The following is a 14,033-nucleotide window of genomic DNA, read 5'->3' as shown; positions in this document are numbered from 1 at the left end:
ATACGAAATCTTTGATATTTTGCCTATGGGAAGCAATAGCCCGATGCATCTCGCATGTGCAAATTCAAAGAGATTCTTATTTTTTAATAATTTATCTTTTCGTTAAACTAAGAAAATTCCAAAAAAGTGCAAAATTAAAAAAAAAAAATTTAAAAATAGAAAAAAGTGGTTTTTGACCAAAAAAATGTTGCTTTATGTTGTTTAAAAATATGCTCAAAGTTGACTTTTCTTAGTTTTTTTTAGTTTCAATAGAAGATAATTTAATGCAAAAGATACTAAACTTTGCCCCAATTCTATACGACGTTTAGTTTTTTTCTATCCTGCCCGCCAATTAAGAAGAATAGTAAAAACCGAGAAATCGCGCGTCAAAGCTTTCGCTTTCTGCCCCAGCGCCCATATATCTGCTAGACGCTTGGTCACTATTTCCCTTCTAGCTTCAAAAATATTTCGAATTCCCATCTATAACTTTGGAAATTCTTAGATAATTTTTAAAGAGATTTAAGCAAAAAAAATCGCTTTTTTGGAGCTTCTAAAGCAGGCTCCCCCCTTAATGTCAGTGTAAACTACAGAAATAGTGCTCAAAACCTTCTGAGAATCTATGTATGTATGTATACAATCAAAAACGTCAATCTTAACGTTAAAATAGTGAGTTTCCAGAACACAACATTAGGCCCGCTAAATCCTATAATATTAAGTGCAATATAAAGTGCAACCTAAGTGCTTCTTAACGTAAATAAGTGTAAAATAAAACTTGATAAATATTTGAAATCAATGTTTATTTAGTTGACTCCTAAAGTAACCGGTTTATTTCAATGCCTTTATTTATTTCCAAAAAACAAAATTAAAAACACCGTTATTAAGTAGATTTTTGCATTATATAGTATGTATGTATTTGTATTGTAGCAAAGAAGAAATAGAAGAACCAACGCATTAAACTTCTACGGTGCGTCACCCAGTATATTAATGTGCATATATAATCATGAGATGACATTTTCTGCAAATTTAAAAATTGCCAAAAACCAGTTCGGCGTATCTAAATCTTTATGTGTAGCACAAAAGTACGAGTTTTTTTCAAATAAATTAGCAACAAATATAAAAGTTAAAGGTCGACACTAATTTCAATTTAGAATAACTGTGTACGGCAAGCACGACGGATATTTCTCAGCGCAATAGCAATACTTGGAAGAATTGTGCATTTAAATATTTTCGTTCGAAATTTCATAGTGTTAAAATTATTTAAACACGCGTGTAATAAGTTACCGTTACGTGCGAAAATGAGTGCGAAATTGTGCAGTTTAAGTTTTCTGTTGGCGCTAACGCTACAAATATCGCTTGTGCTCGGCAAGCATTTGGTCGACAAACGTAAGCTTCCGTTAAATAAAAAAAAGAAGTTGAGAAGTATTAAAATTACATGCAAAAGTGGTTATAAAAAGCATTTTTTATGTGAAATTATTAACATTGTTATTATTTTTCAATTTATAGCTTCTTTTCTAAATCCCTGTGATTTCAATGACAACAACTTAAATACGTGCTTTGCGTCGAATTTCCAAGTATTATTCCGCGAATGGAAGGATGGTGAGATTTTTCACTTTTAGAGCGCGTCTAAATATATTTAAAATACGTTTTTCTTATAAGGCATTCCTGGCTTAAAGTCTTTGGGTCCTTTGGAGCCGCTATCGATTAAGCGCCTTAAGATAAATCAAAGTGGTGCACTACAAATTAATGCCGACATAGAAAATTTGCTCGTGAACGGTGCCAGTGGCGCGAAAGTGGTGGAAGCATCGTAAGTACTGCATTCAACGGGATTTATTTTACAAACTGATAATTTTCTTTCAATTTCATAAACTTATAGTGTCGACAAAAGTACTTTAGATGTATTTGCCAAAATTGAAATACCCCAGTTGCATGCTACCGGCAATTACAAGGTTAAAGGCTCCGTTTTGGGTCTGAACCTCAACGGACAGGGCACAGCAAGCTTCGTAGCAAGTAAGTTTGGGACCAAGTGACAATTTCGATTTTATTTTTTTAAGCTTTTCTACATTTCAACGTGTATGATTTTGCTTCAATACCTTATTTAAAAATATATGTAAGAAATAATATAAAATGTTGACTAATATTTTTCAGAGAACATTGTCTTGGCTTTTAACATGAAAACCAGGGTGCGCCGCGAAGGTGATTTAGTCTTCTCTGAAATCTTAGACCTTAAGGCGAAAATCCGTAATATCGGCGATTTCCACATCGATGTGAAGAATTTGTTTGGTGGCCAGCGCGACATTGAAGACACCGCCAATGATCTATTCAATCAAAACTGGCGTGAATTATATGGCACTCTAGCGCCTACATTAGAGCAAACGCTGGAATTGGTGTTGAAGGATCGCTTCACGAAAATCTATTCCTTTGTGCCCGCCAATTTCTTTATCACCAATTTGCCTTGAATATTAACTAAAAATGTTTATGTATTCGAGAGTTTTTGGTAGAAAAGCAATTATTGTGATTATTAAATAATTTTTTTAATTGTAAAAGTAGTTTTTATTTATGTGCTTAAAAATTAAATAAATATAGACAACAACAAGTATTTTTGGTGTAAATTTAATATAATGTTGTGGTTTAGACTTAAGAAAATAATTGGGGTTCAATAAAATATATATTTTAATCTGTTAATCAATTCATTGTCATCATCTTTTGGCGCTACAGCTCGGTGTAAGCTTTGCCGTAGGTTGCCTTTTATAATTTCGATATTCAAGAACAAAAACAAATTTTTCTCAACGAAAATCGCTTTATTGTTTTTCAAAATATACTCCATTAAGATGTATATAATTTTACATGCGATTGAATACATTTTCGAAGCATTTGTGCCACTCTGATTGAGGTATCTCCAAAACATGCGTTCTGAACGCATCAACTGTCTCTTCATGTGTCGAAAAACGTTGACCTCAGAGTTTATTATTTTTACGAATGGGAACAACAAGAAGTCATATGGATCCAAGTCAGGCCTATACGAAGGATGGCTCATCAAACTGATGTTTTGAGTGCTCAAAAATGCAATTGTTTTACTCGATGTGTGAAAGCTAGCATTGTCGTGCTGAAGAGTCGTCGGATTTCGGTTTTCCTGATTTCTTGAAAGACAACCGGCAACAAATAGATGTATTCCACTCAGAACTTACTACTCTGTAGTATAGTTGCGACATGTCCAGTTTTTCCAAAAAAACAGGCAACCATTTGCTTGGAAGTGCTGCGTGCGGGAACAATTTTTGTTGGTTTCAGCTCATCGTGACACATCCACACCGTCGACTGCTATTTACTTTTGGACTATGTATATGCGAAATGCACGATTCATCACCTGGCACGATGTTATAGACGTGTTTCCAATCACCGCTATTGCATTTAATTAACATTTCTCCCGACCAATCGACACGAGCATTTTCCTGAGCGATTGACAAATTGTGTGGCATTCAAAGTGGACACATTTTTTTACAGTCAAATGTTAATGCATATTGAATGTATGCTAGTCACACTATTGCCCACGACCTTCACGAAACTTGTCTTGGAATGATCTATGACCTCGGTTGAATTCACCATACCATCAATCACTGATCTTTGATGGAGCTTCATCTCCAAGCATTTAATTAGGTTCATCACAGCACAGTTGTTGAGATAATTTATGTCGAAAGTTGTAAAAATAATCGAAATTTAATTTTTGGTCGAAAAGAATATTTTAAGTTACTGTAAGCAACACAAATTGTGCTCGTATGTCAAAACGTTCTGAGTATACTTGCTATCAAAAATATCAAACTTTACTATAAAGTCGTGAGATTCCAGTTTGCAGTTTCAGTGATGCCCAATATCAAATTTTAACAGGAACCTACGTATTATCCTCCTCAGGCGACTTGTAATTTTTCATGTGTTTGATCGCATTTCGTATAACTTCCATTCATAACGGCTATTTTCTATAAAATTTGCGGGATTGCACATAGAATTTTTTAGTATTTTCTGAATGATTCTCTTTACTTTTTCTAACACGCTTTGGTCGCCATACGCCTTCCTTCAGTGTATAATTCTTCAGCGGTCAGCGAGGTCGTTTTTTTAAGAAGCCAATTCTTTCTTGCTTCGTTTTTAAGATCTTGTTTCTACATTTTCACCTAACCGCACCGTGTTTTTATTTTTAGTTTCACTTCCAAGTATATGTCTTACCAGTCAATTAATTAAAAAATCTAAAAAAGAAGCAGCTTTTATGAAACGACAAGTCATGCACAAACGATAATGCATAATTCGTACTTCCGAATGCATCATACACGCATACTAATAGAAACCTTGAATCGTTCACACTTCCCGTAACATTAAAAAAAGTGTTTAAAAAATAATTAAAATGACGTACATACATATCTTCTTATTGCAATCGACAGTTGCGATAGTTCTCTCTTTATTCATCTCGTCAATTCTAAATAGAAGTCAGCTGCTTATGAGCATTTATATAAGAAACCGCGTCTTGCTCATCTCGAAAATCAAGTTTTGCAGTTTTAAGTAAAATGTATTATACAATAGTTTTGGTTTAAATCTGACTCATACTTTATACCGATCTTAAGCAAAGAAATTATCATTTTATATGAGGATATTGCTGCTTATATTAGTTCTAGTTCACTCGATATCTTCTCAACTTTGACGTCATATACTCTTCAGCACTGTATCGAAGCAAATGCATATAGATTATTTTCCAGAATATGTATATATGTATATTTATACTCTTGCAGCATGTTTCTATCGAGTATAATAGGTTAACTGAAAAGTTCCCGACCTACTATAGTAAAACATAAATTTGTTTTTTTTTTTTATTCAACATACATAGTTTCCTCAAGATGGTACGCTGATTGGAGCGACCCTCCAACGATACCATTCCTATTCTTGTAGTTTATATCTTTGTAAACCTAACGGTTGTATGTTAGATACAGGGTTCCACAAAGGGGATCATTAGAGCTTCCATATGATTTACGAAAACGCACAGAAACTTCAAATTTAATGGGAAATATTTATTATCATTCGGTAGAACATTATTTGGCACTTCTTTTCTAAAAATTGTCTCTTTCAAATGGCTGCGGCTACGTCTCAAATGGTCCATCCGTTGAGTTCAATTTCCAATGGCTCGATCGAGTATTTCTACTGGTAACTGGCATGATGTTTTGCTCCAAAGCCTGAATCGGAGCGGGATTGTCCGCATACACTTTAGACTTTACATATCCTCACAGGAAAAAGTCTAACGGTAGGATATCACACAATTTTGGTAGCCAATCGACCGGCCCAAAACGTGAAATTATCGCCGAAGAGTTTTCTCAACAGACCTCTTGATTTATGGGATGTGTGGGAAGTGCCGGCGTCTTGTTGAAACCAAATGTCGCCGAGATCACGAGCCTCAATTTGAAGCATCAAATAGTCGGTTACCATGGCGCGATAACGGTCACCACTGAAGTTCACCGGCTTCATTTTTGAATAAATATGGACCGATAATTTCATTGGTTCACAAATCACACTAAAACGTTGATTTTTCTGAATAAAATGACAGCTCTGGAATCTCTTCAAATTGATCTTTGTCATAAATGCGGCAACTTTGTTTGTTTGCATACCCATTGAGCCAGAAATGAGCCTCACCAGTGAACCAAATCTGGCTCGGAAACGCCGAATCTTCTTGGAACTTTTCAAGAGCCCATAGAGCGAACAAATGTCGCTTGGGAAGGTCGGGCGGATTCAGTTCTTGCCCAAGTTGTATTTTCGCTTTTAATTTCATATGTCAGTCAGTCAGTTTCATATGTCAGTCCGCGTTGCTGCGAACGGCGCCGAATGGACTCTCCACGGTCTTTGTGTGCTCTCTCAGCTAAGGTTGCTAAATTTTCTTCACTGCGTGCTGGACTCTTGTCGAATAATATCCAATAATGAATGCTGATTCTCAAGATGGTTTTGCGAATAGCATGCTCAGTAGGCCGGTTGTGTTGACCATAAGTTAAGCGAAGCGCGCGAAGCACATTCTTTACAGAACGCGAATTTTCTTAATAAAGTTTAAAGATTTCTAAACGTTATTTAGGCGTAAGTCTTTCCATTATGAAATGCCAAACAAAGCCTGACATGACTCACGCGTGATCTGTTAAAAAAGGAGTACCTCACTTGAATAATCCGTTAAAACACATATTTTTGCGAATGTGTTTTTTTATTCATTATACATCTCTCAAGGATTATACGCTGATTTTACTAATAAGAGTGTGTCTTTTTCCCGAAAATTGATAAAATTGAAAATAAACTTGACCTTGCATCCATATAATAATAGCCAGGTGCCTCTACTACATATACATACTTAAATGACGATGTAATGATTAGTATATGGCATATTCATAGTATGTAGTATTGACGATACTGTATAATTGCATCCGAACTTAGCGCTTCCTTACTTGTTAATATATAATATTTGCTCAAATATATCACATGACACTTAAATGCTACTGGAGTTGTGCCTAAAAGTATGCTACACTTGAAAGACTGCAGTCGAAACAAAGCTCAGTAAACGCAAAGCTCTCAAGATGAAATATCAAATACTGACTAGTTCACACATACATATATACGTACATATGTATATAAAAGTGTAGATATTAAAATTAATGTGTATTTATTACTACCCGCATTGTATGGGCTTGCTCATAGCTTTCAAGATAGCTAAAATTTACCATACATTTGACTAATTGTTCTTAATTTATAGTGAATATGAGTATTAATTAAAAAACTTGAAATACGAAATATTCACAAATCGTACAAATTTATATTATAAGCAATTTAATTACTTTTTTTTAATATATTGCTTTATTCTTTCAACAAATACTGCCCTTGGATCCAAATATATTTTTATAGAAAATCTGCACAATGTGTTATCAGTTTCTCTTTAATATTGTGTAATTAAAAGTTATGCTAAGTTAAACCATTTATATTAATGAAATTCACGATTAAGGCTATTTAGCCTTTAGTAGTTGGCGGCTAAACAGGTCGGCGTAGCGTATGAGTAACTTAGCGAAAATTTTACAGGTGAAGATGCAAAAGTATAAGAATTACTTAAACAATTATAACATTAAAAATAGCTGCCCTCTGGTGGGCGTATTTATGAAGGCTATTTATAGCAATGTGGAACAAAAGTTCAACGCAGAAAGCAACAGTTCAAACCAGCGCCCTCTAAATATAACTTTAATGAGCACTTTTAAATTGAAGAAATTCTTTATAATTTATGCAAACGCTTGATTCTAGTCAATGATTGCAACTTCTAAATGATAAATAGAATATATATTTTATATTCTACGTCAAGCTCAAGTTTACAAAACGCTTTAAAACAGCAGTCAATCAAAGCTGCGCGCTCATTTACCTATAGGCCGTCTTAACGCGCGGTTGGTTCTCTGATTATTAACCGGTAAATTTTTCTAAATTTCCAACGTTGTCTTACAAAATGTGGCAAACTGTCAAACAAGTTTCAAGTTTGTGCAAAATCGCATTAATTTGCGGCTTAATTGTGGTGAACGGTGTGAATGAGGTTACAAGTGTTGAGTTCTACGCAGAAAAACGTAAGTGGCAAAGAACAAATATTCTACAAAAAAATGTATATATGCATAAATATGAATGCCTTTTTATTTGTCTATATTTATTCAGTTTATTATAAGTTTTGTTCTTTTAATGATTAAAGCGGCTTTCCTGCCATCGTGTAAAATAAATGAGCCTGGTTTTACAAAATGCTCTACAAATACAGTACAGAAACTGATTGATCAGCTTGTTATTGGTGAGTGTTTGTGAGAGATAGTATATTTTTTAGGAACCACAGTTTTTTTTCTCTCTCAGGTATACCTGAGGTTGTGGAGGAGTTCGGTCCATTCGATCCTATGCGCGTGCATGACATATATTTCAAACAAGACAGCAATGATGTAGCCAGAGTGCGCGCCAATTTAAGTGACGTCATAGTGAAAGGCTTCTCGAAGACAATCATTAAGGAAAGCAGGTTCGTTGTAACCCTATACATATTTACAGGGCGAAAATAGTTAGAACTGCTATTCTCTACACAGTAGTCAACTAAATACGGATTATGGTGGAAGTAGGGGTCATGATATTAATACAGCTGATCTTAGACACGTCAGATTTGACGCTGCTTTATCAAAAGCTTAAAACATGTGTTTGGGGACAATTTTTTGATATAATCGAACCATCGTAGCTCTACACATGGAATTCTTATCCTAATTGAGAGTAACAAGCACACGTTCAAGTTTTGTTAGTTTTCAGAATGCTGTCATGTTCTCAACCGACAAGCTTCGATTGGCATAAGAAAGTGCTAACAAATACTGTCGCATGGTTTCATAAAAAAAAAGCAAAACAACCTAATTGTTAAAGAGACTCAAATGTTTTGTATTGCATGTGAAGTAGCAACGATACAATTAAGTCTGAATGTAACATCATTCAAATGTCCTCCACGACTTTCTTTGCAGGAACGAATTCGATAAACCCAATTTACGGGTACTTTTTTCACTAAAACAAGTCGTATGTCATATTGACTTCTAAAGCTTGAAGAAAGTCTGGTTTATTGCTAAAGATTGATGATTTCAAATAATCCCACAAGAAGTTATCTCATTATGTTAAATTACAACTTCTGGGAGGCCAATCAATGGCACAATTTTTTTAAATAATCCAGTCTCCAAACTTTTCTCGTAATAATTCGCTGGTTGCACGTGCTGTGTGGCATGTAGGCCTTGTTGAAACCGGATTTTTTCAATATCAACTTCTTCCAATTTGACGATAAAAAGTTGGTTTTCATCTATCTATATCGCCTTACATTGACAGAAACGGTGTCACCAGCTTTATTTCGAAAGAAGTACAACCGATGATTCTACCAGACCAAAAACCCCACCAAACTGTCAATTTAGGTGAATGTAATGGTTGTTCATGAATCATTTGTGGATTTTCTCGACAGTTTTGTTTATTTACCACACCTTTCAGAAGTAAGCGAGCCTCATCGGAGAAGATAATTTTCTTAAAAAAATCGTTATCATTTTCAAGTTGTTTCAAGGCAAATTCACGACGTTTACATTGGTTCAATGGCTTCAGTTCTTGAGTGCGAACAAATTTATCCGGGTGCTAGCTTAGATACTTTCTCAAAATCTGCTAGGTTGTATTCTGAGTCAGTCTCACTTTCCTGGGGACATCCTGGAATCAACAAATTGCGGTCTTCAACACTTGCCTGAACGGCAGAAATATTTTCATTACATTGAACGGTTCTTTATATTGAACTTGAAAATTATGTATAGAAAAACAATTCAACGAATGGCAAGCACCGGTGGATGGTTATTAAGCCAATAGGATAGCAAAAGCGCTAAAAAACTTACAATTGGAGAACGATTATTTTGATAATAAAATTGATTAATTTGTATACGTTGTTCTTTGTATATCTTTACATGATGAAATTTTAAAAATGAATGCAATGAAAAAAATACAGATTACATATTAAAAATGGCCGAAACGCCACTTAAAAATTATGGATTGCCCATATTAATAGGTTAGATCAGGTTAGATGGCTGATCAAAGATCGCATCTGGACTGTTATATGTAGTCCTTTGTGAAGCCTTTGTGAATAATCACTAATAAACATTGCTATGAACGGAAAAAAGCTTTTAAACTTCATATCCGTTATTATTTACATCTAAAACTGTACAAGGTGTGTTACAAAGTAAACAGGAAACAATCTTTATCGATTATCCAGTGAGAATATCATGACATTTCATCGATTGGAAGTGAAGTTATTGCGTTTTAAGTGTCAGTATTTTCTGTTATCGGTGCGAAAATGAGCTTGGAACAAAGAGCCAACATTAAATTTTGTTTTAAATTGGTAAAACTTATACCGAAACGTTTCAATTGATGAAACAAGTTTATGGCGATGATCGCCTATCCTGTAGCAAAGTGCGCGAGTGGTTTCAACCTTTTCAAAGTGATCGTGAGGGCATAAATGACTATCAACATGTGGGCCAATCAAAATCCGTGATCACCGGAAACTCCATCGAAACTGTGCGTGAACTCATCAAAAATCAGCTGAAATCATCATTGCCATTCATGGAAATGGAATTGAGCATCTCTAAAACATCGATTAATCGCATTTTGGCCGAACATTTGGGCTTACGAAAGGTGTGTGGACGGTTTGTTCCGCACAAATTGACTGACAACCAAAAATTGCTAAAACTCCAACATTCGAAGGACGATTATTTGACCAAAAATCATATCTTAACCATTAATCACTCCCCGTATTCACCTGATATGACACCATGCGACTTCTTCCTTATTGGAGAAATGAATTTGCCCATGAAAGGAAAGCGTTATGCAGACGTAGAGGCCATTCAAAAGGCTTGCACCGGCATACTGGTGGCCATACCGGCCAACGAGCTAAAACACTATTGAATCAGAAGGAGACTATTTTGAATAAAATAAATTGATTTTGCCGAGAAAACCATTTGTTCTGTTTTTTTTTTTAAGTCCTGTTTACTTTGGAATGCGCCTTGTACATCAAATGTTTCTCTTTATAGAGTCAGTAAGAAGGACTACAGTTGGATTACGAAAATTTTTCTGCCGAAAATGCGAATGGACGCCAATTATAAAATGGAAGGACGAATTTTGTTGATACCGCTAAGAGGTTCTGGCAAAATGTTCATCGAAATTGGTATGTGGATGTTTGATATTTATTTTATTATTATCGTACAATATATATAAGAAGATATATAAATAAGAGGAAAGCATTAGCCATGGAAAGTGGAAATTAGTCGAGCAGTTACTGAGATATGGGATTTTAACTAAAACGTTTTGTGTCACATAGAATGTTGGTAGACATAGCTTTAGTAAATTCTGAGATACGTACATTAAGCTCATTAGAGGTCGGTACACCACCAACTTTAAAAAAATTAATTTATGCTCTATGATTTACTGTACCAAAATACAATTTTGTATCTTAACTTGAAGTTTAAATATAGCACTTTATGGCACTATGGAACACGTGTACCAAGTTTCATCGAAATATCTTAAGCTTTATTCAAGTTATCGATTGCACGATTGCATTTATACCATGTAGCAACATTTTGCTGGGATGTAAATAAATAAGAAAAGTTTACCAGAAAAATGAGAATATTTTTTTATAATAGGATATGGGGCTTAGACCAAAGTCTACGTTGATTCATATTTAGCGTTAAACCAAAATTTTTTAAGGAAAATTATCCATTTACTTTCAGTAAAACATCAAACATATTGATTTACAATTATACACCGACTACATCAGGTTTAAAGACAGATGGGGAGGCGGAACTCAATATATGGGTATATAGGTCCTAGGGATAAAATTCACCTAAAACGTTATCTATTAACATCACATTGCTCGCCAATTTTCGCGCGCTGCTCTTCTTTCAATTACAGAAGGCATGTAAAAGCAGCAATAAAGTTATCGAATAAAGTTCGTACAAGAGAGTATGCGGATACCTCATTAAGAGTTTCGTACATTTTACATCAGTTTTACTATTCTTCATAATCTATCTCAAGTAATAAACGAAAACACACATTTCTTTATATACTCTTGCAACATATTGCTACAGAGTATAATAGTTTTGTTCACCTAACGGTTGAACGTATTACCTAAAACTAATCAAGTTAGATATGGATTACTAGATTACTGTCTGTCTGTCCGTCAGTCCGTCCGTGTAAGCTGCAACTTGAGTAAAAATGGAGATATCTGGATAAAACTTGACACACATCCTCCTTGGTAGAAAAAAGGCGGATTTCGTGTTAGGCATAATCGAACCACTGCTACGCCCCTAAACCGCCATTAAAGAAAAACCTATAAATCGCCTAAACTAAGTAGTTAATTAATCTAATAAAAGTGCAATAAATCAATAACTAACGCCAGAGACATCGAACTTTATACTCGAGATGGTATAAGAAGGCTCAATAGGAACCGGGGTAAAAACTGAAAAAATGGATGAAATGAGTCTGCAACCACGACTAGTTCATATATAACACAACAATTTCATCTCATTCTTCCCCTTTCCAGTGTTTTAGGGTATGCCACCTTAGAACAAAAAAATGTTCAAATTCAACAGAAACTGTTCAAGCGCCTAGGTACCGAATATGTGGATCCCAGTATCTATAGTTGACTTTTGACCTATCGGCCAATGTGCGAGATACATAATTGAAATGCAGAGAGAACTCTTTCTTCTTAATTGTTTGTCGGTGTGTCAAAAATGGGATGAATCGAATTGTAGAATCTTTGTACTTAAAATGGATACAATGGGCAAAAGCCTAAACCAAATTTTTACAATTAGGCAAAAGCCTAAACTAGTTCCCATAAAATAAACATATAACATCCGAGTTACTTTACTCCACATACCAATAACATATTTGGAAATAAAGAGCCCTTCCTAAAATGACCTTCTACAAAAATTAAGGTAAGACTTCTTCACATTGAAGAAAGTTGATTGTTTTATGTTTTCATATCCTTGAGTCACTCAAACAATTTAAAGAAAAATATATGTATTTTTGTACTTATTTTCTGCATTTGCAGACCGTTATTATTTTAATTTCCTAATTATATAAATTTTTTTTTTCAATTTACACCCCCGCAGAAAACCTCGATATCAAACTTTATACGCAGACTCGGCTTTATGAAAAGGGAGGTTTCACCTTTGACAATGTCACTGCAGTTCGTGTAGACTTGAACATGACGCGCGTGCGCACCAATTTCGAAAACATATTCAATGGCCAAAGCAAAGAAGTGGAACGCAGCACAAATGAATTCTTCAATGAAAACTGGCGCGATTTCTACGAAGCACTCAAACCGATTATCATTGAAACTGTGGAGACCATACTCTACGACATAATGCATAAAGTATTCGAATTAATACCGGCAAACTTCTTCGTTGAAGACATACCCACCTCTGAGCAATTGTATGGAACGAAGAAAAGCGCAAAAAATAAATAATTATTGTGGTAATTAAATAAATGTTGAAACTTGTTATGTGAACTTTGTTTTAATATAGTGTAGTCTATTATATAGTAACACTAATTACATATACAGTGCATATAACAATAAGTAGTCGAAGGATAAGTAATGAATAGAGATTTGATGTCTTTGTAATTATTATGAAAATGAAAAAAGAAAAGAATTGTTAAGAGGTAATAAGAATAAGAAACTAAACCGAACTTCCAGACTCTTTCACATAATCTGGGCGACCAGGCAAAATCTTGTGGTATTCCATCACACCCTGAACCGTCTGTCACCCTTTCTGAAATTTCATTGTATTTCGTTTTGAATGATTTACTTAATATCTGAACTAGTTGAGAATTCAAGCACCTTTAGTAATTCCATCAGCTATTTCGATTCCCGGAACGCCCTTATGGCCCGGAGCCCAGTATATATGCAGCCGCTTGTTGGAACCATCATATCTACTGCTTCCGCTTCTCTTCTTCTGAAGACATTTTGTTAAGCAATGCGATGTGTTATCACTACTCTAATTGCCGCTTGGTTATCGACGTGTATATTGATATTCTCTATATCAGTTATTTCAACAGCTTTTCTGACCGCAAAGAGTTCTTCATAGAGTATACTACAGTATTCCGGCAGCTTGAGGGGTCAATTGTATGTAGCTCTACCCACTCCATCCGCCATTTTTGTCCCGAAGGTGTAGATGTTGAGGACTCCGCTGGCGAGAGCGTGAAAAATTCATCTAACGCTCCCAATCTTCAAGCCAATTTCCCTGCAGCTTCAATTTGGTACTTAACCTATATTACTGTGTAAAAAAGAAAAAATTGCACCAAATCCACGCCAAATTCTTGTATAACACAATCTTAAATTCTATCTGATTTCTTCTCTTTACAGTATACAGGTACAAAACAAGCACCAATGAATACAAACTGTCTTCAACAAATAACGTGAATTTTCGTTTCTTAAAAAAATATTGTATTTATTCATATGTATATATTCCATTGGACGAAAAACTACTCTA

The 14,033-nt window shown here is 34.8% G+C and overlaps 2 protein-coding genes across 2 annotated transcripts; both read left to right on the top strand.

The window, feature by feature from the left end:
• Positions 1 to 1,274: 1,274 nt before the first annotated feature.
• On the top strand, positions 1,275 to 2,435 carry LOC120767020 (circadian clock-controlled protein daywake-like). Its single transcript, XM_040092852.1, has 5 exons — positions 1,275 to 1,362; positions 1,483 to 1,575; positions 1,636 to 1,783; positions 1,853 to 1,986; positions 2,125 to 2,435. Exons 1-5 carry the CDS (start codon positions 1,275 to 1,277, stop codon positions 2,433 to 2,435), a joined length of 774 nt encoding a protein of 257 aa, XP_039948786.1.
• Positions 2,436 to 7,393: 4,958 nt separating this feature from the next.
• On the top strand, positions 7,394 to 13,045 carry LOC120781443 (protein takeout-like). The gene is made up of 5 exons (XM_040113661.1): positions 7,394 to 7,583; positions 7,703 to 7,795; positions 7,855 to 8,011; positions 10,575 to 10,708; positions 12,654 to 13,045. The coding sequence occupies exons 1-5, from the start codon at positions 7,469 to 7,471 to the stop codon at positions 13,007 to 13,009; spliced, it is 855 nt and encodes a 284-aa protein (XP_039969595.1). The 5' UTR covers positions 7,394 to 7,468; the 3' UTR covers positions 13,010 to 13,045.
• Positions 13,046 to 14,033: the final 988 nt, after the last annotated feature.

Source organism: Bactrocera tryoni, chromosome 1, assembly GCF_016617805.1.
Source record: "Bactrocera tryoni isolate S06 chromosome 1, CSIRO_BtryS06_freeze2, whole genome shotgun sequence".
Taxonomy (NCBI): Eukaryota; Metazoa; Arthropoda; class Insecta; order Diptera; family Tephritidae; genus Bactrocera; species Bactrocera tryoni.
This window is presented reverse-complemented; position numbering and strand designations above follow the sequence as displayed.

Coding starts and splice junctions, on each gene's coding strand:
- LOC120767020 (XM_040092852.1), top strand. CDS start 1,275: ATGAGTGCGAAATTGTGCAGTTTAAGTTTTCTGTTGGCGCTAACGCTA. Junction 1,576..1,635: donor ATTCCGCGAATGGAAGGATG/GTGAGATTTTTC, acceptor TTTTCTTATAAG/GCATTCCTGGCTTAAAGTCT. Junction 1,987..2,124: donor CACAGCAAGCTTCGTAGCAA/GTAAGTTTGGGA, acceptor AATATTTTTCAG/AGAACATTGTCTTGGCTTTT.
- LOC120781443 (XM_040113661.1), top strand. CDS start 7,469: ATGTGGCAAACTGTCAAACAAGTTTCAAGTTTGTGCAAAATCGCATTA. Junction 7,584..7,702: donor TGAGTTCTACGCAGAAAAAC/GTAAGTGGCAAA, acceptor TAATGATTAAAG/CGGCTTTCCTGCCATCGTGT. Junction 7,796..7,854: donor GATTGATCAGCTTGTTATTG/GTGAGTGTTTGT, acceptor TTTCTCTCTCAG/GTATACCTGAGGTTGTGGAG.